Source organism: Equus asinus, chromosome 12 (genome assembly GCF_041296235.1).
Source record: "Equus asinus isolate D_3611 breed Donkey chromosome 12, EquAss-T2T_v2, whole genome shotgun sequence".
Classification (NCBI taxonomy): Eukaryota; Metazoa; Chordata; class Mammalia; order Perissodactyla; family Equidae; genus Equus; species Equus asinus.
In genome coordinates this window covers 1,780,367-1,805,205 of record NC_091801.1, presented here as the reverse complement: position 1 = coordinate 1,805,205, position 24,839 = coordinate 1,780,367, and the positions used below count along the sequence as shown (strand labels likewise).

The 24,839-nt window shown below is 34.6% G+C and overlaps 1 protein-coding gene across 1 annotated transcript in view; it reads left to right on the top strand.

The window, feature by feature from the left end:
- Window positions 1-24,839, top strand: part of CNBD1 (cyclic nucleotide binding domain containing 1) — a 391,920-nt gene that overhangs the window by 288,559 nt on the left and 78,522 nt on the right. The window contains exon 10 of the mRNA XM_070480954.1: window positions 24,554-24,663. Within this exon, the coding sequence (XP_070337055.1) occupies window positions 24,554-24,663 (110 nt within the window). The remainder of the gene's footprint in view (window positions 1-24,553; window positions 24,664-24,839) is intronic.

Here is a 24,839-nt window from a genome sequence, read left to right as displayed (position 1 = left end):
ATTGCGTGCGTTTTTATTACTTTATTTTCTAAATTTATTTGTCAAGATCACTTAAGCATGATCCAATATTTCTACATGGATCTTTCTATGTTGCAATTTCTTTTGCAACTCAAGAAAGTTTAATTTTTTTCCATGAAGCTGCTGCTTCATTTTTGGAAAGCTGTTTCCTCATTATTTGATAGTGTACCTCATTGCTAGAGTAATAATTCGTAATGGAAATGTGTAATGACTAGGTAAAACAATAATTTTTTAACATTCTATGAAAATAGCTTCTACTGTTATTATCAGAGAAGCTTTAATAATTTATCTCAGAGATATTCCAGATAGAAATATCATAAATATGTTTTTGTTAATGTTTTCATTGTGAAATTTTGTTTTATTTCATAATTAATTATTTGCCCATGTATAAAACATGAGGGTCTGGAGGCGTGTGCATGAGATCTTTAACACTGAGTCTTTAGTTTATTAGAGTCTGGATGCAAAATTCTGAAAATTTTGCCAATAGAAAATAAAACACATTGCTACTAAAACCTAACCATATTTGTTGCTTAAAAAAATCAGTTTGGGGAAGTGCTTATTTGGTAGACCGTAAGACTCATGCTTGAAAAATGGCAAACATTTGAACAGCTCAATAAATACAAATTTAAATATTGCCATTAGATTATTCCTTTTATAATTATGATAGTCAGAAAAATGGCCCCCCAAAGATGGATTCCCTTCTTGATTCTGGAACCTGTGAATATGACCTTAGGTAGCAAAAGATGTGATAGCCATAAGGTTCTCCAGAGGAGGAGCTTATCCCGGATTGTCTGGGTGGGCCCTGTCTGCCATCACAAGTATCTTCGCAAGAAGGACGTAGAGGGGGCTTTGAAGAGACACACAGAAGAGAAGGTTGTGCGAATAGATTGGTGAGATGGGGCCAGAAGGCAAAGCGTGCCGAGGCAAGCCAGCAAGGGAAGGCATAGCTCCTCCCCAGAGCAAACCTCCCTGAGGGAGCAGGGCCCTGCTGACACCTCCATCTCAGACGTCACCTCCAGAGCTACCAGTGAATGAATCTCATTGTTTTAGGCCACCCGGTTTGTGACAATTGGTGACAGCAGCCCCAGGAAACGAATACAACTGTGTACTGTACAATTATGGATTTTGTTCTCAATTGATTTGACAAACATCTATTAATATCTATGGAATACATCCAAACATGCTTTGTAGGAATACGTAATTTATTTACTCAGAATTTAGCCCTCTAACTTTAATAATAGTATGATAAAGATGAACAATATGTTAAACAATTATGTAAAGGAAAAAAGAGAAATCACTGCTGATTTAAATAATTATTTGGTTGCTGGATAGTAATTAAGTTAAATTAAACATTTCTTTAATGAATTCAAATCCCTTGGAAATAGATAGGATACAATTAAACATCCTTTAATGATGGAACATTCATCTATTCAAATTCCTCATGTGTAGATAGCTCTTTCGTCAGCACCCAGGCAAGGCTGACACTCTTTAGAGACCACTTTCCTCTACCTCTTTCTACTGCCCACCTATGACCATTGCCTCTTTCATTTCCCCATTATGAAAATTAGAATATTTCCTATTAATGCAATTGACTTTTGGTATTCTGTCTACTGACATTTAGAAGTAAAGTTGCATTTTCTCTATTTAAACATAAAATGGCACAATTCCATTTTCTCACATTCTAAGAAAACCAGATATATGAAAATGGTGTTATATTTTTTCTCTAAGCGAACCAAATATGTGGACGTTTAAATCTATGGAAATGCTGAATTATAAATACCATTCGCTTTCATCAAAGTAATTTCTAAAAATTTCAGAGTAGAACTTCGTTAAATGCTAGCTCTTGTACTGCATTATAAATGTTATTTATAACCAAACTCTTAACAATTATTATTGTTGCTTGATAGTGTTGATTACTTTTTTCTACTTTTCTGTATATTAAAGATATTCCACAATAACTATTTGTTTTTGGGATTAAATAAATAAATAAGTATAATTATAATTTGGTTTCTAAACACCCAAAGCAATGTATTGAATAAAGAAGCGATCTGCGTTGGGTGCTGTGATGCGCCATGCTCCCTCACCCGCGGAAGTGCATTAATATAAGTCCTTGCCATCTTGGGCTTGACAGTTTGCATCTTTGAGGATATGCTGTTTGGAATGTTTCTGCTTGGAAGGTTCCTTCCCATCTGGAGAGAGAAGATGAGCAAAGACAGACACCAGAATAATGGTAGTAGTTAGTGAGGTATGCAGTGTTTGCTGCAGTATAGACTTTAAGTGAGGAGGAGGGAGAGAAGTGAAGATGGAAAAGAATTCCCTTTATTTGCCTCCAAATTCTAAGACCCAGGTCGTTAGTGTGTGAAAGCAAACCAGAATTCTACCAGAAGTCTGTCCATGAAAAGAGCAAGCATTAGACCAAAGAATTCCTTGTGCGTATGGTGAGACCTTGAATATGTCTAACAAGATGAAGTGAAGAAGCAGGAGTGACTCTCTGTTGAAATGGTGATTAGGGGCAGTGTTTGTATGGTTTGGGAAGACTGTGTTGATCAATGACAACTCAGTTCTTTTCCACTGCACTCTTGATGGCTAGAAAAAGAAAAATAAGATTTAAAAACATAAAACTATACTTTATAAAGGATCATAGTGTCGTAAAGATGATTTTGAGGAAGTATAAATCTCAAAACAATACTGTTCAATAGAAATATAATACAAACCACATATATAATTTTAAATTTTCTAGTAGCTACATTTAAAAAAGTAAAAAGAAACAGATGAAGTTAAGTTTAATATGTTTTAACTCAATATATCTAATTTCAAGAGACAATCAATATAAAATTATTAATTAGATACTTTACATCATTTTATTCCTATTAAATTTTCATTTCAAGTCTTCAAAATCCTGTGTGTCTTTATACTTACAGCACACCTCTGCTGGTCTAGTCACACTTCAAATTCTCAGTAGGTGCACGTGGCTAGTGGTTCCATATTGGATACGATAGACAGAATGTGCCGTACTCTTTCTGATATTGCAAAACATAAAAGGAGGCAAAAATATTGGTGTAACAGATTTATAGAACTAGATTTTTAAAACTACTGACAGTAAAGATGAGCTATATGGCTGCTTTTTGAAAGATCTTATAAATCATTTTAATGACTGTTCCATAAAATTGACTGCAGCTAAAAACGTAAACCATGTCATTATAGGTTTGTTTCCCTTACTCTGACATTTGAATGTCCTAAATTTCTCTGGAATTACACATTTACAGATGAGTAAGAGTGTGTGGGTGGGTGGGTGGGTGGGTGGTAAGATTGTCTCAGGAAAATGAAAATACATTTACATGTAATATTTGCATTTTTGTTTTTAAACAGACTATATTAGATGAATAAATAGATCTATTGAGATGGCATGAATCTTTACCTTCATAGATATTAATGGGCCTCATAAAGTGATATTTATATTTCTAAAAATATTAATGCAGAATTTATACAAATTGAACTGTATTCTGTATGCATCAGGCAACTTACTATTTAAAGGCATTCTATAACAGTTTATTTGAGAAAAGAATCTTCAAATCATTTTATAAATCTAATTTTCAATGTTGAGATTACAACTACATTGCTATATTTCTTTTTGTCACAAAGGTAATTTGATATTCTATGAAGTTAGGCCCTAGTTGAAAATATATATATATATATATATTTCTTTATATCATATATTTGGACCTGTGGCCTCCTCCACGCCAGCCCCATCGAGGAACCAGTTCTAGCCACTTAGGTTCCTAGGGCAGCGCACTAAACCTTGTTAGATCACATTACGCCTAAGTAGGACGAAGGACTTCAAAAATCTCCTTCTCTGCTTCTGAAAATTAGAAGGTACCCTTCAGACCCCCCACCACTACCACCTGACCCGTTGAGCAACATAAAGGATTATTCCTTTAACTTCAAATTTGCTTTGTTTACTTCACTCTGCTGAGACAGGGAATCCCGCTGATCGGGTAGGGGAAAATGAGCATTTGTTGAACGTCTACTTCGTGTCAGCTACTTTCTAGTTACTCTTACGCATCTTGTCTCATTTACTTCTCAAAAGCCTCTATTAGGTAAATATACTCACTTTATATTAGTAAATGGAAACGTTATTAAGGGAAACTAATATTAAGGGAAACTAAAGCTCAAAAATGTACTTTTTCAAGGTTAGACTTCTAGTAAATATCACATTTGAAATCTGGAACTGTCCTCTTTCCATTATATTATGGAAATTCTCTTTCCATTATCTTATGTTATTTCCATTGTATTATGGAAATTCTCTTTCCATAATATTATGTTATTTCTCCCAGTGGTTTTCCAGTATTTGGAAAAGTCAGGAGCAGCTGCCTATGTGTTGGCAGAGGTGGGTGTGTCAGACTCCAGACAGGACAAAAATATGGAGTTAAAGTTTTTTGAAACTCACGTCGGGTCCCTATCACTCTGCTTATTGGCCTTTGCGAGCTTTGGGGATTAACCGTCCTTTATCAGTTTCCATGTTTACTCCTCTGCTTCTGCGGCTGAGGAAACTTCTCCAGTCCCCATGTTCTTGGCAGATCACATGCAATTTATGGAACTCCCCCTGCTATCTCTTTCAGAAACACCAAACTGATGTTTCAAGAAACTTTTATTGCTATAATAAACAGCAAGAAACAGACATGGTTAAACAATTCCTCACAACCTTCTATCCCTTCTTTTTCTCCAAGTCCTTACAGAGAGCAGTGTAAATGAAAGGATAAATCTTTGCGTACGCAAAAGACCTGAATTAGGCTCAAACACATTACCCAGAAAACCAAGATTGAAGGGAGTTTGGGTTGTAAATTTGGTAAAGAATGTTGAGTCCTGGCTTGTTGGAGAAAAACAGAATGAGGACAGAAGACTCAGTCCAAATATAAGACAGAGTGAGGAGTAGCTGTGGAAATTGTCCTGGACCACATGTCACCTCTGTGTAAATTAGACAAAGGCACAACTGGGGCCGGCCAGGTGGCGCAGCGGTTAAGTGTGCACTTTCCGCTTCGCCGGCCTGGGTTTTGCCGGTTGGGTTCTGGGTGCGGACATGGCACTGTTGGGCAAGCCATGCTGTGGTAGGTGTCCCACATATAAAGTAGAGGAAGATGGGCACGGATGTTAGCTCTGGGCCGGTCTTCCTCAGCAAAAAGAGGAGGATTGGCAGCAGATGTTAACTCAGTCCTAATCTTCCTCAAAAAAATCAGTAAATAAATAAATAAATAAAAATTTTTTTAAAACAAAATAAAAAAAAGAAGGCACAACTTTCTCTTGGCAGACGCAGCCCTGGGCCAGGACACACAATATGGTGATGAGACAGGAGCTGGATTTCAGCCACACGAACCCCTGCAGCTGGTGCCTTGTGCAGGGAACAACTGTACAAGCAGGGGCAGTGGCCTTCCATCTCTCCCAGGCTTTCTCCCTGCACATGTCACATCCAAGTCCCATAGACCTGACCTTGGATTGGCAGTGCAACTAGGGCAGACAGAAGCTGGAAATGTGGAGGAAAAAAATGAAAAATCAAAAATAGTGGAAGTGAAACAAGAAGTTCTGTTAGTCCCTTGGATGTTTGATTTGACTATGAGAAGAACATATGTAAATCAGTCATCCAGGAGTCAGCACTCCTCTCAATTTAGAAAATACAGATATGCATAAAAAGATCAACATTACACTTTTTTGTTATAAAATATTTGCAAATTAATTTTGTTAATATTTTTCTCAAGAATAGAAACTATTTTTACAGAACAATTATTTCTGTGTGCATGTATTCACACACACGAGACTAGACATAAACAGAGAATGTTATAATGAACATGAATTGTACCTCAATCTCCAAGCATTTACAATACATAAAACCCAGAACTCTGTAGAGTCACCAGAAATAGCGTCTGTCCTCACTGAGTTTAAAATCTGTGTTGAAGAACTGAAAAAAAAAATATCTGAAGGTAGATATTTCAACTGAAAGCTAGGCACATTAACTTCTAAGAGGATAAAATTTTGCAGATGTACTGGTATTTTAAAACCAGTAAGTAGTAATTTAATTGGAAAAAAAATTAGAGTATCATATAAAATGACATATAAGTAGCATAAGCATTTTATTTTAATTTAAAATATGTACCACAGGGGCCAGCTCCGTGGCCGAGTGGTTAAGTTCGCGGGCTCCGCTGCGGTGGCCCAGGGTACGGATCCTGGGAGATGACATGATACGGCTCATCAGGCCACATTGAGGCGGCATCCCACATCCCACAACTAGAAGGACCTACAACTAAGATATACAACTGTGTACAGGGGGAGTTTGGGGAGATAAAGCAGAAAAAAAAAAAAAAAGATTGGCAACAGTTGTTAGCCCAGGTGCCAATCCTTAAAAAAAAAAAAAAAAAATTACCACATATTCCCTCTTTTCCATGTTTTAATGGAAGGCCAAAGTCTCTTTGAATAGGGACCCAAATTAGAGATCTGTATTTTTTCGTACACCCATCAATTCTAGTAATAACTTATTTAAAGAGGCAGAAAAAATAAAATCTTTTGTGAAGATCAAATTTTGTTTTGTTTTTCCCAGGCCCTTTGTTATATCTAATTAGGATATTTTCTTTTGCAGCTCACAGCTATTAGATCTTTCTAATGGGTTCTTCTTTAGACTTCATAGCATCATGAACTCTCTTTTACATAGAATAGTTATTAGTTTAATATTTGATTAAAATTTATAATCAGAATGAAAAACACAAGTGACGTGAACAGCATTTGGAACAAACACAACTGACCGTTGTCAGGAAGAGGATATGTTTATGGCAGTTGAGGCCAATGAGGATATTGAAGGATAACTCGCTGGCTGTGGATGTTCAATGAGATGTGGGCTTGGGCCATGTTTTATGGAGGCCTTTTGCTCGCCAAATCTGTTACATGGAGTCTGGTTGAGCGAACTTCTGCTGGAAACTTCAGTGATCAGAGCCTAGCAAGGATATCCCAGGAAGGCTTCATTGTTTCTAACTTTAATATTAGACGTTTGCGTTGTAAGTGACAGAAGTCAAATTCAATGGACCAAAAATAATGAGAAACAAAAAATAATTTACTGAGAGGACCGCCTCCTTCTGGGCCCAGATGTGCTTTGCCTGCTTTGCGATTCTACTTCCTCATGATCCCAAATCATCTTTGCCTCTGCATCCAGCTATAACCTCCATCAGACCTGCCACTTCCTGGCAGCTAAAAAAGAGCTATCTGCTGTTAAGTTTGGTCTTTAAATTACAAATTTCCCTCCAAATTTCTCGGAGGCAATGTTTCTGGTGATATTGCTTCCTGCATTTACATTTACAACGACCTTTGTATGACTTCACGAAATATAATGCATGGCATGAATTTTCTGGCATCTCTAGAGTGACTCCTGCTCAGGATTATTGTAAGAAGAGCTTTGTAGGCTTATGCGGTTTCAAGAAAGCAAAAATTATGTCTAAATCTGTATCTATGCCCATTATCTCCTAGAAAGAGCAATGCCTGAATGACTTTCCCCATTTTTTAAAAGCCAGCTACTCTCTGGTACTTTGTCTTCTCAAAGCACCGTATCAGTGCTTTGAGATAATAACCTATTTTTAATAAATTGATGCCTTGTTCCAAGTTTGCGGTGCTTTTGTTTAAACAATTTCTCACTAGCACGTGTGAGTCACATGTACACAAACTTCTGTATTCTCTGAGACAATCGCCACATGAGTAGTCTTATCTCCCTAAATACTGGCACTACTGAATTTACATCAGTGTCATTGCTATACACGTTGGATCCCAAACAAATGTTTATTCAAGGTTTCCCGAGCTACTAGTTACTGACAAAATGAGCAGATCCTCAGCTCCTTTGAAATATAGTGGATATTTACATTGCTTATAAAAAGAGAGAAAAATAAGACTGCTAATCTACCTCTAACTGAAGCAGTCTCACTTCCTATTTTAATTTTTTACTTTTCTACATGCAAATGACAGCCACATGAGTAATTAATTATTCATAAGTTCATACGTTGATTTTCAAGCTTTATAATAGTTTTATTTGCATGTTTTTATTAAATCTAGCATTTTAGAAGACTTTGAATTTTCAGATAATAATACTCCATAAAAGTCCTTTGTTGAAACAAGATAAATCTTGGATCAGTAGAGGGCAGCCATGTCAAAGGCCAGTATTTCCCTTCTGTTCTCTTTAGATTCCTGTCTTAGCAGAGCTTTTAAGAGAGAGATACAAATTAATATTTGCTCTGAGAAAAATATGGGCATTCACATAAATTTAGGCTTAAACAGTATACTAGTTCTCCTTAAACATCTCAAATGGCCTAATTTTCACTTTTTAAGTTATTTTTATTCCACTTTTTATCATGTTTGCGAGGGTAGTGCCAGTTTCTGATGTTTATTTTAACATTAAGTCAATTCTTCACTCGGAAAGCTTGGCAAGGCTTTATATTGAAATACCACATACCTAGATTCTATTTCAGAAATGACAAAGCGAAATGAAATTGAGACATTTGCTTCTTTTTGCTCATACTGTATTAATACTAATCCACTTACGTTGTTTGACAAATATTATTTTAGAAAATATTGCTGTGATTTATCTGGAGATAATATTTGCCATAGAATGTAAAATATAAATCAAATTTGGGTTGCTATTCAAGAATAATAATGTGATAATAATTGTTCAGGCGTTTTACACAGAAGAATTTTATGAGCTTAAGTAGTTGCACTCAAGAATACTTTGGTCCCTTGTTTATTCATACTATTTGTCAACTATTTAATATGATTTTAAAGAGAAGAAATGTAATATACATCACTTGAACAAATCTTTCCATCATGAAAGAATGATCAATAGTTTTTAATGCGTATGAACCACAAGAATATCACTTACAAAGAACCTCAACCGCTCATTCAGTGTCCTCGTAACCTGAGATGTCTTTGAGGAGAAAGTGATATTTTGGTTATCACAAGGAGATCTGATACTTTATATGTTGTTCTTATGTTCTCTTTACCAGACTAAAAAAGTTATGTGCAGCTTTTAAAAATTATTTGTTGTTATAAATAGAATATAGGAAAGATAGATTAAATAGTATATAAATTTAACACTTTTAACATTTTAGTCTTATGTAATGACAGTACAGAAAATATATCAACAACAGAAATAATTTGAATAAAAGTAAACCAAAACAAAAGATTGTCTTAACCTCTGTTTTGTATCTTGCGTTTTCTAGTGTAAACTGTTATTTTTGCTTCGTCCGTTTGCCTTAGAAGACCCATCATAGCATCCTCTTCTAGGATATTGGAGAGGTCCTCGCTGAGTACCAGAAGCACACACTGTCATAATAGTATGAATATTTCAATATGCCTAAAATTAGTTAATCTGATTAAATTTTCAAAAAGCAGATGATACCAATGCTCTCTTTCAAATTCAGTATAACATGGAAGCTAAAACTGATCAAGATAATATAAAAAAGGCAATTTAGGGATCTCAAATGTGAATATCAATATAGAAATCCTAAAAATTATATTGGAAAACATAATCTAACAGCACTTTAAAGAATAATACACAGAAACAAAGTTGGTTTTGTGTAGCAATTCAATGAGAATTAGCTCAATATATTCTTTAAAAGCTATTAGTATATTTTACTGAAATGCAGATCAAGGGAGAAAAACCATAACCTCTTCTTCATGGCAGGTAGAAAGCATTTGAGGAAATTTTGACACATGTTACTAATAAAATAATAATAGGTGAAAACTTCCATAACATAATAAAATGATCTATATCTCAAAAAAAGAATTTAGCTATGTTCTTAAGAGTGGACACCAGAAACATTTCCATTAAAGTGATGAGCTTACTGACATTTTTAAGTAAAATTAATAATAAGCAAACAGTAGTAAAAGGGTGAGGTAAAATCATTATTTCGTCATCATGTTACTGCACAGTTGGATATTTGTGGAGTCAATGAGAAAAGTATTAGGAATCATGGAATTAAGTGAGGTGACTGGTAGCAAGGTTAATATTTAAAATTTATTTTCTAACAGCTATTTATAAAATTTAAAGGAAGAAGATATATATATATATATAGTAGCAATCAAAAATGTTAACTATCTAGGGGCCAGCCCAGTGGCACGGTGATTAAGTTCACGCACTCCCCTTCAGTGGCCTGGGTTTCACCAGTTTGGATCCCGGGCACAGACCTACACACCCTTTATCAAGCCATGTTGTGGCAGGCATCCCACATAGCAAGTAGAAGACGATGAGAGTGGATGTTAGCTCTGGGCCAGTCTTCCTCAGCAAAAAGAGAAGGATTGGTGGCGAATGTTAGCTCAGAGCTTATCTTCCTAAAAATAATTAACTATCTAGAAATACATTTAATGAGAAATACAGAGGTATTATATAAAACTCAACTGAGTTACATAAAATAAGGCAATAATTGAGGCATAACTCATTCTTGGATGGGAAAACACATTTCTGCATAAGTATCTTTTTTCATTAAATTTATTCATCTTATATGAACTTAATAAAAATAGCAGTAGGAATTTTTTTAAGTTGATTATATTGTACAGTGTTTATATAAATATATATATATTCTTTTTGCTTAAACAAGCAAAAAACTTAGAAAATAGTTTTTAAATACTGAGAGAATATAATATAAATCAAATATTTTATCTGGTAGGCAGATTAATCAAAAGACTGAGGAAACAAAAAATATGGCAACTTAGTGTACTATAGAGGTGTTATTTCAAAAATGTAGGGAAAAGATTGTTCATCAAATATCTGATTATTGGACAAGTAGTGAACAGAAACAAGTACATTTCAGGTGGGTTAAAATCCTCAGTGTAAACTGTGATATCACAGTGATGCTATGAGAACACATTGCAAATTCATTTTCTAACCTTTGTTGGAGGAGGCCCTTTCATTATGACAAAAGAAGAAGGTAAAAGACATACATCGAAATATTAATCTCAGAGTAATAAAAATTCATTATTCTGCAAAGCAATAAGTTCTGTAAAGTATTAATATACAAACAAGCTGAGAAAGTTGGTGTACACTTGAGAAATAAATTATTTTTAATATAAAATAGCTCTTCCCAATCAACTGTAAAATCTCAGGGAGAGCAGGGAGAGAGAGAGAGCAAATGAAGAAAAGAGAGTGGAAAGACAGATTCCAATGAGAGAGAAAACCCTGCCTAATTCAACTTCACTCACAATTTTGAATATTCAATTTGACTTAATTAGCATTTTCTACCTATTGCGTGGGCAACCATTCAAAATTCCATTGTTAGAGGAGATTCTCCAGGAAGTTAGAAAACAAGGTTCCCATACAGGGGCTGGCCTGGTGGCATAGTGATTAAGTTTGCGCACTGTGCTTTGGCGCCCTGCGGTGTGCTGGTTCGGATCCTGGACTTGGACCTAGCACCGCTCATCAGGCCATACTGTGGGGGCATCCCACACAGAAGAACTAGGACAACCTACAGCTAGAATATACAACTGTGTACTAGGGAGCTTTGGGGAGAAAAAAAAAAGAGGGAGATTGGCAACAGATGTTAACTCAGGGCAAATCTTCCTCACCAAAAACCCTACAAAAAATATATATATATATAAAAGAAAAGAGTCATATGCACTTTAGATAGCCATATCAGTTGGTACATGTTTAAGACTAAAAGTGGCAAAATCTATAAAAAAATGGCAATCTTTATACAAGCAAACTCTTTCTAAAAATTTATACTACCAGTAAATGTGCACTTGTTTGTTCAAAGACACATGTACAATATTTTTTATTGCACTTTTTTTTGCAATGGATAACAACTTAAATGCCCAGAAAGAAAGGGCTGGTTAAGGGGCTGGACCCGTGGCCGACTGATTAAGTTCGCGCGCTCCGCTGCAGGCGGCCCAGTGTTTCGTTGGTTCGAATCCTGGGCGCGGACATAGCACTGCTCATCAAACCACGCTGAGGCAGCGTCCCACACGCCACAACTAGAAGGACCCACAACAAAGAATATACAGCTATGTACCAGAGGGGCTTTGGGGAGAAAAAGGAAAAAATAAAATCTTTAAAAAAAGAAAAAAAAGAAAGGGCTGGTTAATACTTTTGGGACATTCGTAGAGTTGGAGGCTGCCACCAATGCGAAGAATGAAGCAGATCATACATGTGGATGTATAAAGATATCCAAGCTATACTGAAAAGTGAAGAGTGCCAGAATATGTGTGGAGATTGATTTTAGTTGTGTATAATTACTTACTAATCATATCTATATACAACTGTATAGCTATACAAATATTAATTGATATGAACTTATAATTCTATAAGTATACACTATATTTTGTGATGTATAGTATTATATATATTATATAATATATATTTAAGAGCATGGCTGGCGGAAGGAGCTCAGTTGGGTTGGAATTCTGGCTGCACTGCTTACTATTTGTGAGGCCTTGGGCAAGACATGTAACTGTTCTGTGCCTTATTTTTCTCCCTTGGGAAATGAAGATAACAACACTTATCTCAGAAGGTTGTTATGAGAATTTTTTACATGATCTGTCTGGCTAGAGATGTATTAATTTGATTGATCCTTTCAGAGAACCAGCTTTGGTTTTTGTTGATTTTCTCTATTGTTTTTCTGTTTTCTCTTTCATTATTTCTACTCCTATCTTTATTATTTCCTTTCTTCTACATATTTTGGGTTTAATTCACTTTTTAGTATCTTAAGGCAGAAGCCAAGGTTTTTGGTTTGAGACTTTTCTTCTTTTTTAATATACTGATTTAATGCTGCTCCTTCTAAATACTGTTTTAGATGTATATAGAAATTTTGGTGTGTTGGTCTTTTTGTTGTCATCCCATTCAAAACACTTTATAATTTTCCCTTTGATTTCTCCTTGATCCATACTTTATTTGGAAATATGCTGTTAAGTTTGCAAGTATTTTGGTGTTTTGCAGTTAATCATTTTAAATTTAATTCCATTTTGGCCAAAGAACACATTTGGTGTGATTTGAATCCTTTAAGAATATTGAGACTTTTTTATGGTCCAGAATAAGTCTATGTGGTAAGTGTTCCATATGCACTTGTAAACAATGTATATTCTGCTATTAGTGAGTGGAATATTAGTTTTAATTAAATGTGGGATATTTTTGGAAATTATTTCTTCAAAGAGTCCCTCTTTTTTTGAATACCCCAATTACTTGTATATTAGACCCATTGAACTTGTCCCGTATCTTGATATTGCTCTGTTTTTTGTGTGTGTGCATGTGTTTGATTTTTTTCCCTCTGTGCTTCATTTTGAATAATTTCTATTGCCACGTCTTCAATGTCACTAATTTTATTGTCTGCAATGTCTAATCTATAAATGATATCTACTATGTTTTTCTATTGGACGTTTTAGTTCTCATCTCTAGAAATTCAATTTGGGTAGTTTTTCCATGGTCCATGTTTCTACTTAAAATGCTCATTCTTTCCACTAGCTTCTTAAAGTTATGGAATGTGTATGTAATAATGGTTTTAATACCATTGTCTCCTTATTTTATCATCTGTATCATTTCTGGTTTGCTTTCAATTAATTTGTTTTTCTCTTCACCATGAGTTATATACTCATGTTTCTTTGCATGATTTTTAATTTTGCATTAGATTCCAAGTGTTCTAAATTTTACTTTGTTGAGTGATGGATATATTTTTCTTTCTCTAAATTTTCTTGCTGGGACACAGTTCAGCCCTTGACTACAGTTTGATATTTTCATATCTTGCTTTGAATATTTCTTAGATAGGACCAGAACCAGTTTAGCTTAGGTCTAATTTTTCCCCACTAGTGAGGCTGAACTCATCTGCACATCTTACCTGATGCACCATGCATTTTGAGGGCTTACACTCTAGCTGATGGGAAAAGAAAACATTCCCAGCCCTGTGTTCCCATCAGAGATTGTTCCCTTTAATTATTTCCCCAGCCTGGGGTGGCTTCCTCATGTTCAAGGATGCTCAGTAAACTCTCCCTCAGAGTCTGGAGGTATTTGATAAAAGGATGATATTTAAATACCTGTAAATGCTCTCTGAGGATGGAGAGAGAAACAGAGAGAGAGACAAGAGAGATTTGAAAACCTGAAGTCATTCATCTAGAAATTGACACAGTCCCCAAAATATCTACTGCATCAGTTTGATGGCAGAGCTTAGTAATTTTCAGTCAAGCAGGAGAGAGCCATGTCAGGGGGATTCACTCACACCTTAGCATAGCCCTGCTCTTTTGGAGGTAGTACCCTAACCCCTTGTTTTGTAGAAGACTAACACCCAAACTTACAAGAGTTCAGAGAGGGCCAAGTCTTGAGAGAATACAGGTAATGAAAAAATAAATAAGTAAAGGCAAGGCATTTTTAAACAATTAAAAGAAAAGTCAAGTGAATTGTGAGATCATAAAAATAAGACCAGTAGGTATACAATAGCACTTGTATGACACAGCATTATACAAATCAAGGGAGCAGAAGATAGAAAAGAGTTGGCCCTCTAATACATAGAGAACATGAAGGATATTGACTGAGAAAAGCAGCATTTTCTTTCACGTGTAGAATGTCATTAGCTACCTTCAAGAGAGGAGTTTCAGACAGAGGAGGAAGCAAGGAGCAGTAATAAATGAATGCCTGGTATGGAAGGAGAGGTGGCCAATGTGGAGAACAAAATTAATGCCCAATAAGAGGCAATAAGCCTCACATTCCTCTGAGGTATTTTTCACGTTGTTTTAAGGGTCTTGCCTATGGTAGTAATAAAACCAACAGGTAAGGAATGAAATTCTTTGACAATACTTGTAGATTGTTTACCTCACATACATGGAGCTCAGAGGGTATACTCATAAATAAAATAATCTATGTGAGCTCCATATAAGGAATAATAAATGAACGAGCATAAACTAATTTCACATCATGGGAAAAGCCCTTCTAGATTAGAAAAGATATAAGAACAAAACTATTATCAGAATATTGTAATTCAGAATTTTTGTAATTTTTCCTGAGGAAATTGCGCTTTGTCTCAATAGATAAATCACAAATATATTGAGCTGTATAAACTTAACATAATTTAACCTTAATTTAATTCTTTCTACTTTAATCAACTAGTGATTCATTACAAAATAATATTGCTCTGTGAGAAAGAAATTAATAAGGGAAATTGTAGAGTTTGAAAATAATAGAGACTGAATCAACCAGTAAGGAAAAATAAATTTTATGTAGCTTGTAAACGTTTCTATTATCCTCCAATAGGAGATAAAGGTTGTGTGTGAACCTGCGTAATTTATCTTGATGTCCTTTCAGTGAATTATATCTTTTCTCTTTTTGAGTAGTTATAACATTTAAAAATGATCTGAATAAAATTTAAAAAAAAATTATGTCCTCTAGCTTAAAAGCTTCTCAGAATAATGACACATTCTGAAATCAAGTCCAGATTTCACACCATATGAACAAAAAATATTGAGTGTCTGCTTGCTTTTTGCATTGCATTACACTGTGTAGATGTTCTTTTAACTCCAAAAGAGGAAAAATGAACCCCAAAATTTACTTGGAACCTAATAACATTTAACTCTCTCATACTTGCTTTACTTTTCATTATTTGCCTTGTCAAGATAACTGTATTTCAGGCTTTTTAAAGAACGTGATTTAAGTGTTTTGTGCATGAAAGGAAGTGTGCACTAATCATTTGGTACCCAAAATATACTAAGAACTCATACATCTCAACAACAAAAAACCTAACAACCCAATTAAAAAATGGGCAAAACTTGGGGCTGGCCCAGTGGTGTAGTGGTTAATTTTGCGGGTTCCACTTTGGTAGCCTGGGGTTTGCAGGTTTGGATCCTGGGCGCAGACCTAGCACTACTCATCAAGCCATGCTAGAGGGCATCCCACATAAAATAGAGGAAGATTGGCACAGATGTCAGCTTGGGGCCAATCTTCCTCACACAACACACAAAAAAATCGTCAAAAGATCTTAACAGACATTTCTCCAAAGAACATATACAGATGGCCAACAGGCACTTGAAAAGATGTTCAACTTCACTAATTATGAGGGGAATGCAAATCAAAACTACAATGAGATATCACCTCACACCCCTCAGAATGGCTAAAATTAACAAGACAGGAAGCAACAAGTGTTGGAGAGGATGTGGAGAGAAGGGAACTCTCATACAGTGCGGATGGGAGTGCAACCTGGCATAGCCATGATGGAAAACAGTATGGAGTATCCACAGAAAATTAAGAATAGAACTACCATATGACCCAGCTTTTCCACTCCTGGGTATTTATCCAAAGAACTTGAAAATACAAATGCATAAAGATACATGCACCCCTATGTTCATTGCAGCACTATTCACAATAACCACGACTTGGAAGCAACCTAGGTGCCCATCAAGAGATGAACAGATAAAGAAGATGTGGTATAGATACATAATAGAATACTACTCAGCCATAAAAAATGATGAAATCTGGCCATTTGTGACAACATGGATGGACCTTCAGGGTATTATGTGAAGAGAAATAAGTGAGAGGGAGAAAGTCAAATACCGTATGATCTCACTCTTAAGCAGAAGATAAAAACAAGAACAAACACACACATAGCAATAGAGATTGGATTGGTGGTTACCAGAGGGGAACAGTGGAGGGAGGAAGGTGAAAGGATGATCAGGCACATGTGTGGTGCTGATGGATTGTAATTAGTCTTTGGGTGGTGAACATGATGTAATCTACACAGAAATGGAAATATAATGATGTGCACCTGAAATTTATATAATGTTATAAACCAGTGTTACTGCAATAAAAAAAAGGACATGGAGAATAGTGATGAATAAAAAATCCATAATAATAGAGTTTCATAAATGAAAAAGAATTTATTGTTGCATGAGCAATTTAATTTTTAGAAAATTTTGCATTTATCTGTATACGTCCATGAAGGAAATTTACTATAGCATATTTTCCGCTAGCAAACCTTGAAATCATTTAAAAGCTCAACTCAAATGGTTACATTCTCCTCAATTATGGTACCTGCATATTATGGAGTCTTTTAAAAGTAATGATGTTTCTCCATACATACCAAAGTGGAAAGCTGACTGGGAAATACTGGCAAGTGTAAAAGAGAAAATAATTAAAAAGAAAATTGTGCCACAGAAAAATATTAATGGCATGATGCAATTTATTTTAAGCTATGTGTATTAAGCTGATGAAACAATCACAGTACAGCAAGATAGAATTCAATACAAGACATTGTGATCAATAAAGAGGGCATTATATACTGAGAAAAGAGTGGGAGGCTGTGACCACTAGGTATTTATGTGTATAAATAAACACCAAAGAGCCTCTAAGTATGTACAGAAACAGCCAACAGGCTTATAGGAAGCATTAAGTATCATAATCATTGCAGTTAGGCATACATGCACAACCCTCGCAGGAAACGATAGACCAAGTAGATTAAAAAAAATAAAAGTAGGGATAACCAGAAACTGAACATTACCAATAAAAAAAAATCAAGCTTTTAGATACATGTAAAACTCCATATTCAACAGAGCTTTTCCCCCAGCATGTTAGATATAGGGAATAATTACAAGATATATTGTATATCATGGTCACATAGAATCATGTGCAAAACAAAACAAAAACCTTAGAATTGATTTTAAAAGGATAGCAAAAGTACAGTTTCAAATGTTTGGAGACTAAACACCATGTTGTTGCACCCCACTGATTAAAGGGAAATTAAGAAGAACTCTCAACAAAATAATAATAAAATCACTCTATTTCAGAATAGATGAGATGTAGTTAGGGTGGCAGATAGAAGAAATGTGTAATGTTAAATACAATTATCACAAAGCAAGAAAAAGAGAAAAAAAAAGGGATCTAGGCATTTGAAACCAGAGGTTTAGAAAAAAAGAAAACTAAAGAAATACATTTTTTAAAAATAGTAAAATAAGGGCAGACATCAATAAACTAGGAAAGAATAACTGCACAGAAACAATAGTATTTATGAAACGAAATGCTGTTTAGAAAAAATATCTGGGTAAAACTCTGTTGTGAACAAATGAAATAAAGACATAGTAAAGATTTCAGAATTATTGAAGTCTTATAAACAAGTCTCTTCTAATGGATTAAAGAGCTGGATGGAAAGGATGCATTTCTAGAAAATATAAAATGTCAAAAGAAAGAGAAATGTGAATTAGAAAACTTCAAAAAGACCAAAAGTCATTTTAAAAAGGTATTTTTGCAGTAATCAAATAACACACCCTCGGTTGACCTAACCAAGGAATTCTCCCAAACGTATAAGAAAAGTTTCTATCTCATACAACTTCTTCCAGAAATCGCTGTGTATTGTTTAATGTTTCATGGAAAGTGTTTTACATTCCGTCTCTAGTAATCCAGGGTTTGAGGTACTTGGGGGCTTATAGCAATCATTTGAGTTTATGCTGACTTTTGCTCCGGGTACTGTCTTTCCTTTACTGAGTTTTTATTAACAGCCCACATACAGCTGAAATATTTAAATTATGAGGATCTAAGTTTGGGAAAATAACAGCAAATTCATACAGAGCGTTTACTTTTTGGTAGACACAGGTAAATGCATTTATTATGTTTACTAAAATAATCCTCAAGATTGAGGGAAATCAAATCCAGCATCACAAAGCAGTCCTCCAAATTCAAGTGAAAAGGGAAAATCGAATGTGTAATTCTGAAAACAGCAGGCTCACTAAAGCCTATGTAACAAGAGCAGCGGTGTTAAGCAAAGCATGTACAACAGATCTTCGAAACTCAGACCTCTTCAAATGTCATGAAAAGACAGGGTGTACGTGAAGACAGAACGTAGGCATATGGAATTCTATGAAATATTATATACACACCCCCATACTTATAAACATATATGCATATACATATATTTAAAGTGGTTTTGAGTATATGTATTCACAAGTATGTCTGTATAGCATATCTCTATCATCTATCTGTATCTATCTATCTATCTATCGTCTACTGAGAGAGAATGGAAAAGGAAAGAGAATTCAAAGATGGAGACTAACACCAATTTAATTATATAAGTCTAGGATTTAATTCAATTTTTTAAGGGAAGGAGATTGATGGTTAGTACCAGAATAATACTTGTTTGTCCAATTTTTTGGAATAAGGAAGAGACATTTTTTAGAGAGAAAAAAACTGAATTGAATACAGTGCATGGAGGATAGTGTGGGTGTATCCTCAGCACTAAGAAAAGGAGGCTCTTGTGAGAGGAGCAGAAAGGTGTATGGAGTACGGAGAGATTAATTAAATCCACCGGCTACTGAAGATGGAGAGCAGGTAAGGACTATTGCTACATTACCCGAAGGAGGTGACTGTTTAATTTTTAAATTTCTATTCAAATAAACCAATATTTAAATGCATGGCCCTTTGAAATGGCAATTTCTTGACTTATTCATAGTGTTGTAACTCTAATTATATTGCAAAAAACCTTGTAATGCTTAAGTTGATTTTATTAATAAGATTTCAGAATCTAGCAATTTAGTTTAGTTTTTTAGTTTAATATTTTATTCAGTTGATGATATTCTTGTCTGATTGCTTACATTTTTTCTAAAAGTTCTAGTTGGTTAATTTTTGTAATCAAACATTGTTCTGAATCTTGTTTTTTCATAAATATAATTCTACTTTATATTTTCTATCATAATTCTGATGTCTGCTGTATATACATATATGTATGTAATATCAGATGTGCATATATACACACAAACATGTATAATAGTGTGTATATATATACGTTATATATATATTTATAATTGTCTGGTTACTATAATTAATGGTGATGGTTTGCTAATATATTTGCTAATACATGTTTTATTGAGAACTCATATTCCCTTAAATAGTCTCTTTTTATCTGTGGGAAGTTTTTGAAGTCTGGGATGAGCAATAATTCATCCAAAAAGAACTTGTTTTTCTTTTTTCTGGGCATTTAGAGTCACAAAAAATATATAATTTAAAAACGAATGCTTAGTGCCTCACAGGTGGTGTGGATTCCAGCCCCAATGCCGTGAGCTATGGTTAGGGATTTTCAGAGAGACTTCCTCTTTTTTCTTTTTTGTCATCAGCACCGTGACTAAAAGAAAAAAATATCTTCAAGAACTCTCTTTCTAAAATGGGCTTTTTCCAGTTTACCCACCAAGAGTGTTGCCCTTTGGGCCTTTAGGAAGGAGCATGTCCACATATTATCTCTCAGACAGACTTCGCCACTGACCCTAGGGCTTTCTTGCCTCTGTGACTGAGTTTCTTTTTATACCTGGTTTTTGAAAAAAATTTTTTTTTGTTTTTGCCTTTCGCCACCTCATGTATTTTAAAACGTTTTATCCAGAATTTTCAGTTGTGCTACTCAGGAAGGAACTTCCTAAAAATCTAAGCCACTGTATTCTGAGCTTCCTCTTGTGCTCAGTTGACCTCTTGAGGGAAATTGTGGTCTAATATTGAGATCTTGCACTTATTCAACAAATATTTATTGGATGGCTACTATTTAGACATATGAGTTAACAAAAGATAAACATAAACAGCCTTGTCTTGATGGAGCTTGCATCCTATTGGCTAGAGGATATCATATACACTAAGAACAAGAAATGAATTAGTAAATTGGATATATGTTAGACGGTAACAAAACCATGAAAAAAAAAATCAGAGGTGGGTAGAGAGCTGGGTAGAACAGGTTAGACTGTAGGATAAAGTAGAATAGTCACGGTAGATCTTGAGAAGGTGACATTTGAGCAAGAATGTGAATTTGGTGAGACAGTTGAGGTAAAGTGATGGTTTCCTTGGCCGTCATCAGGCTGGGCATCAGATCTGGATAAGCCCTCCTGCCTTGACCTGTAAATGGCGGCAAGCCCAGCATGTGCCCTATCTTGAAGACTGACAGGGGAGGAGGAGGGGAATTGTGGGAAGAATGGGGGAGAGGGAGGGAGGAGAGAATCCAACAGCAAGTCTGGCCCTGCTTCGCCTGCCCTCTCTTGCAGTGAGTAACCAGTCACATTCTGTTATTTTCTGTGAAATAATTCTATAAAAGCATTATTTTGGTATGTTCTTTACCTGGAATAGTTTTTGAGGTATGTTCAAAGTTTAAAATTTCTTCCATTCACATTTCTCTTGATCTCCTCTATCAATAATTAGTAGATTTATGTATAACATTTTTCCCAAATCACATATTTGTGAGATTGGAGAAATGTCCATTTGCTTTTTATTTCTTATGCAAAGTGACAGATACTTGATATACATCAGGATATTTTACATATAGTATTCATATTTTATAAGAATGATCTATCTTAATGTGCCATAAATTCAGATGGCGTAGTATAATTGGATGTTAGATAATCAAACATCAATTCTTCTGATACATATTTCTATTCAGGATTTGTCTCTGTTTAGTCACAGATGCTACTTATCTGCATATAAATATACATTTTTTAATAATGAAGAGGTAGTGGTTAATATTGGTCTAAGTTTCTTTAGCACAAACCCCTACAGAAATATTCAATAAATGCAAAGCTGTTTCTAACCAAAATCTTTCTTAACAACATTATGAAAGCAAACTAAATATATTCATAAGGAAAATAAGTTCAGAAAAATTCTCCTAAGTGGAAAATCAAGTTCAAGCATAGCATTTGCTAGTACTGTTCTTTCAGATCCTCCTTTTTCAAGTAGTATAGTTTCACAGGGGGTGCTGGTACCCTTTCCGCTAATGCACGTCCTGCTGGAAACTGCAGGAGACTTACTGATCCTCAGATACACTTCTGTTCCCAAGCTGTGTTTTGGTCTCTTAGGCTAATGGACTGGGGTTTATCTTAATTAGGAAGATGTCCTTTAACAATCTTTCTAATCACGAATTTCCATTTAAACGGAGACCTTAACTGTCCTGGTGCTGATGCCAGTAGCCAGCAGAGAATGACTCTTCTTATCATGCCTTCTTCTAACTGACCTGAAAATTGGAATAAAATAGTTTTATTAGACTTGTGACTGTTTCCTGGCATATGATAAACAACAGAAAGAAAAAGAGCAGTGCTTGATATTCACTTTCTGAGAATCCTTCTGATTTTCCTCTCATTCAAATTCACCTTTAAGCTGGAATCATATTGGTTCTTTTCGTAATGGTCTAATGTTTTCAGGCTTTAGAACATGAGTTTGAGTTTTGATAAGATTCTTTAAAACTTAATTTTTAAATACAAATTAACTTTATTTCCTGAACATTAATGAATATGACTTTTAAAAAATAATAAAATTTCATCTATATAGTCCATAACTAAATTGTTTCCCTTAAAACTGTGTTCTAATCCTTTGAATCTTTCTATGTTGTTTGTCGTTTTCTATGTCACCAAGAGGAAAGGGTGTGGAGATGACAATATTTGTCTTAACATCACTAGTATAAGTTCTTTGTAATGGGAAGCAGGATCAGAGGCTGAATGAGTAAAATTAGGAAACACAACAAAAGAGGTGTTAAGAATTTTACAGGTGGTTGGTATTAATTTTTTTCCAGTAAAAAATGGTAATATTTAAAACTTCTTACTGAAGCGTGATACACATTTTTTACAATATCATTAAATTCAGGCTGCTTACTTGGATGAAAAGGGTTTTGTTGTATTGTCTTCATTAAGATAAATATTTGCTCTGATTATTATAAAAACCATAGACGATTACTTAGATAGGAAATATCCCCTCTGAGGAATGAGACTGCCTTGCAAATTTTTCTCAGTGGTTCCACTTTTCCATTGTTGCCTTGCCCTTCATATAGAGAAAAATTCTCATGGTCTTTATCCTCTTTGATATTATGTATGCTTCTCTATGATCTATATAGGGCTCGATTTTCAAGAAATGATTGACAGTAGTGCAGCTCTGAAAGTTAAGAATAATGGGTTTCTTTATTATCTGTTTAAGTGCATCCTTTTCTTATCTATAATTGCCAGGAGGCTCTGTGCCTTCCTTTATGTCCTATTGATTGACTAAAGAAGTAACAAGTCTCTGCTATCATTTAACCTTTGGTAGAAGAGTACTTTTTACTTTTAAGAGTAAGATCTGTGAGAAAACTCCTGCTTTTCCATACAATTTACACATAATTCTACAGATATAGTATACTTTGATATCTTAAGATAACTTTGTAATATCATTGTTTGGCTGTAAAAAACATAGTATAAGACAGTAGATGCGTTACTAAAATTTTTATTTAAGCAAAATAAATGATTGGTGATAGTAGAGTAAGCCTTCAATTTTTTTATTATAAACTTTGAGCTCTGAATATTATATGAAGAAAGGGAGATAGCATATTGTCATAAACAATGTCAGCAAAATAATTACCCATTTGATTTATCTTAAAGTACTTTTCCATTGTACTATATTGTGTTTATTGTTTGTTTAGGGTAAATTATATTTACCAGTTGTTATCTTGTTCTTTTTTTACCATAATTTTTAAAGAGCTGTGCTATTGTTTAGCTTCCTTATTATTTTAGTAACGTGAATAATTTTTCTCATGCTGATATATACTCTTTTACATTGTGAAATAAATGTTTTTGAATAATTAAAAATATTATTTTTTAATTGTCTGCTTTACAAAATCAAGGGAAAGATACATATGTGTCTTTATATATGTTACCACTGTTGCGTTGGGGGTTTTGAGAAAACATATTGACATGTTTCAGAATGAACAAAGCAGAAAGCCAACTTGAAATAGTAATTTTAATTTATGTATGTCCAATTTATTGTATAGACCGGGTGTTTTTAAGTGGCTTTTTGATACATTGGTAGTTATCAAGGTATTACCCAGTTCAGCTTCAAGTATATCTTGGCCTTAGGGTGGCTTCACAAATTTGAGCAAAGAATAATGATATTAGTAACATGATTTATTATGTAATACTGTGTGCCAGGCTTCATTCTAAGTAGTTTACATGAACTTCATCACCACATGTAGAGCGTAGAACACGGACTCCTAATTTTGCCATTTTAAAGATGAAAATCCCAACGTTCAAAGAACTTATCAAATTTATCTTAGGTCACACAGCAGGTAGCAGAGTAGAATTTCAAACCAGTCCAGTATGGCCTCAAAGCCCTTGCTTTTAACAGCTTCTGTATTTCGTAGAGTGCCAGGGCTGGCTCCAGGTACAGGCTCTGAAGAGCCAAAGGTGAAATATTCGGGCATTTTGTGCGCTAGCTGTAAAACCATTGGCAGTTTGAAATTCACCATGGTAGGAATGTTTACACCATGGAAATCAGCAAGTGCTACAAATTGAGGCTTGCCCCGCCCTCCTGTGCCTCTGCTCCTCCAGGCGGTTTAGTAGCATACAATTGCCTTTATTGCCAAAGTCTTCTGTGTGAACTTCCATGTTAGGTTACAGATAGAAATACCAGGTGTAAATTTTGTATCATATGCCAAGTGCTGCCTATAAACTGACATCCATTAAGATATTTACCATTAATAGTTATTGAATTGAATATGTCAACTTTTATTGTCATAATATCTAAAATAATTTCTTATAGAGAAGAATGTGTGACATTATGAATTATCTCTTTTATTTCCAGTGATAGTGGAAAGTGGAAGCATAATTTCTTTTGTGGCCTATATTAATTCTGGATATTGTAACGTTTATAGAAGTATTGTAGGGCTTGTGAAACTACAATCAAAAAGAGCAGTAAGTCTTAAACTTATGTATTCTCTTTAATCTACCCTAATGAATAAAGGATATTGAACATCTTTGCCTGTGCTTATTGGACATTTACTATTCATTTGTCTTCCGTGAAATTTCTGTTCTATTTTTCTGACTATTTTTTGTTGGATTTCTTTTCTTGTTTTTACTGAATTGTAAGA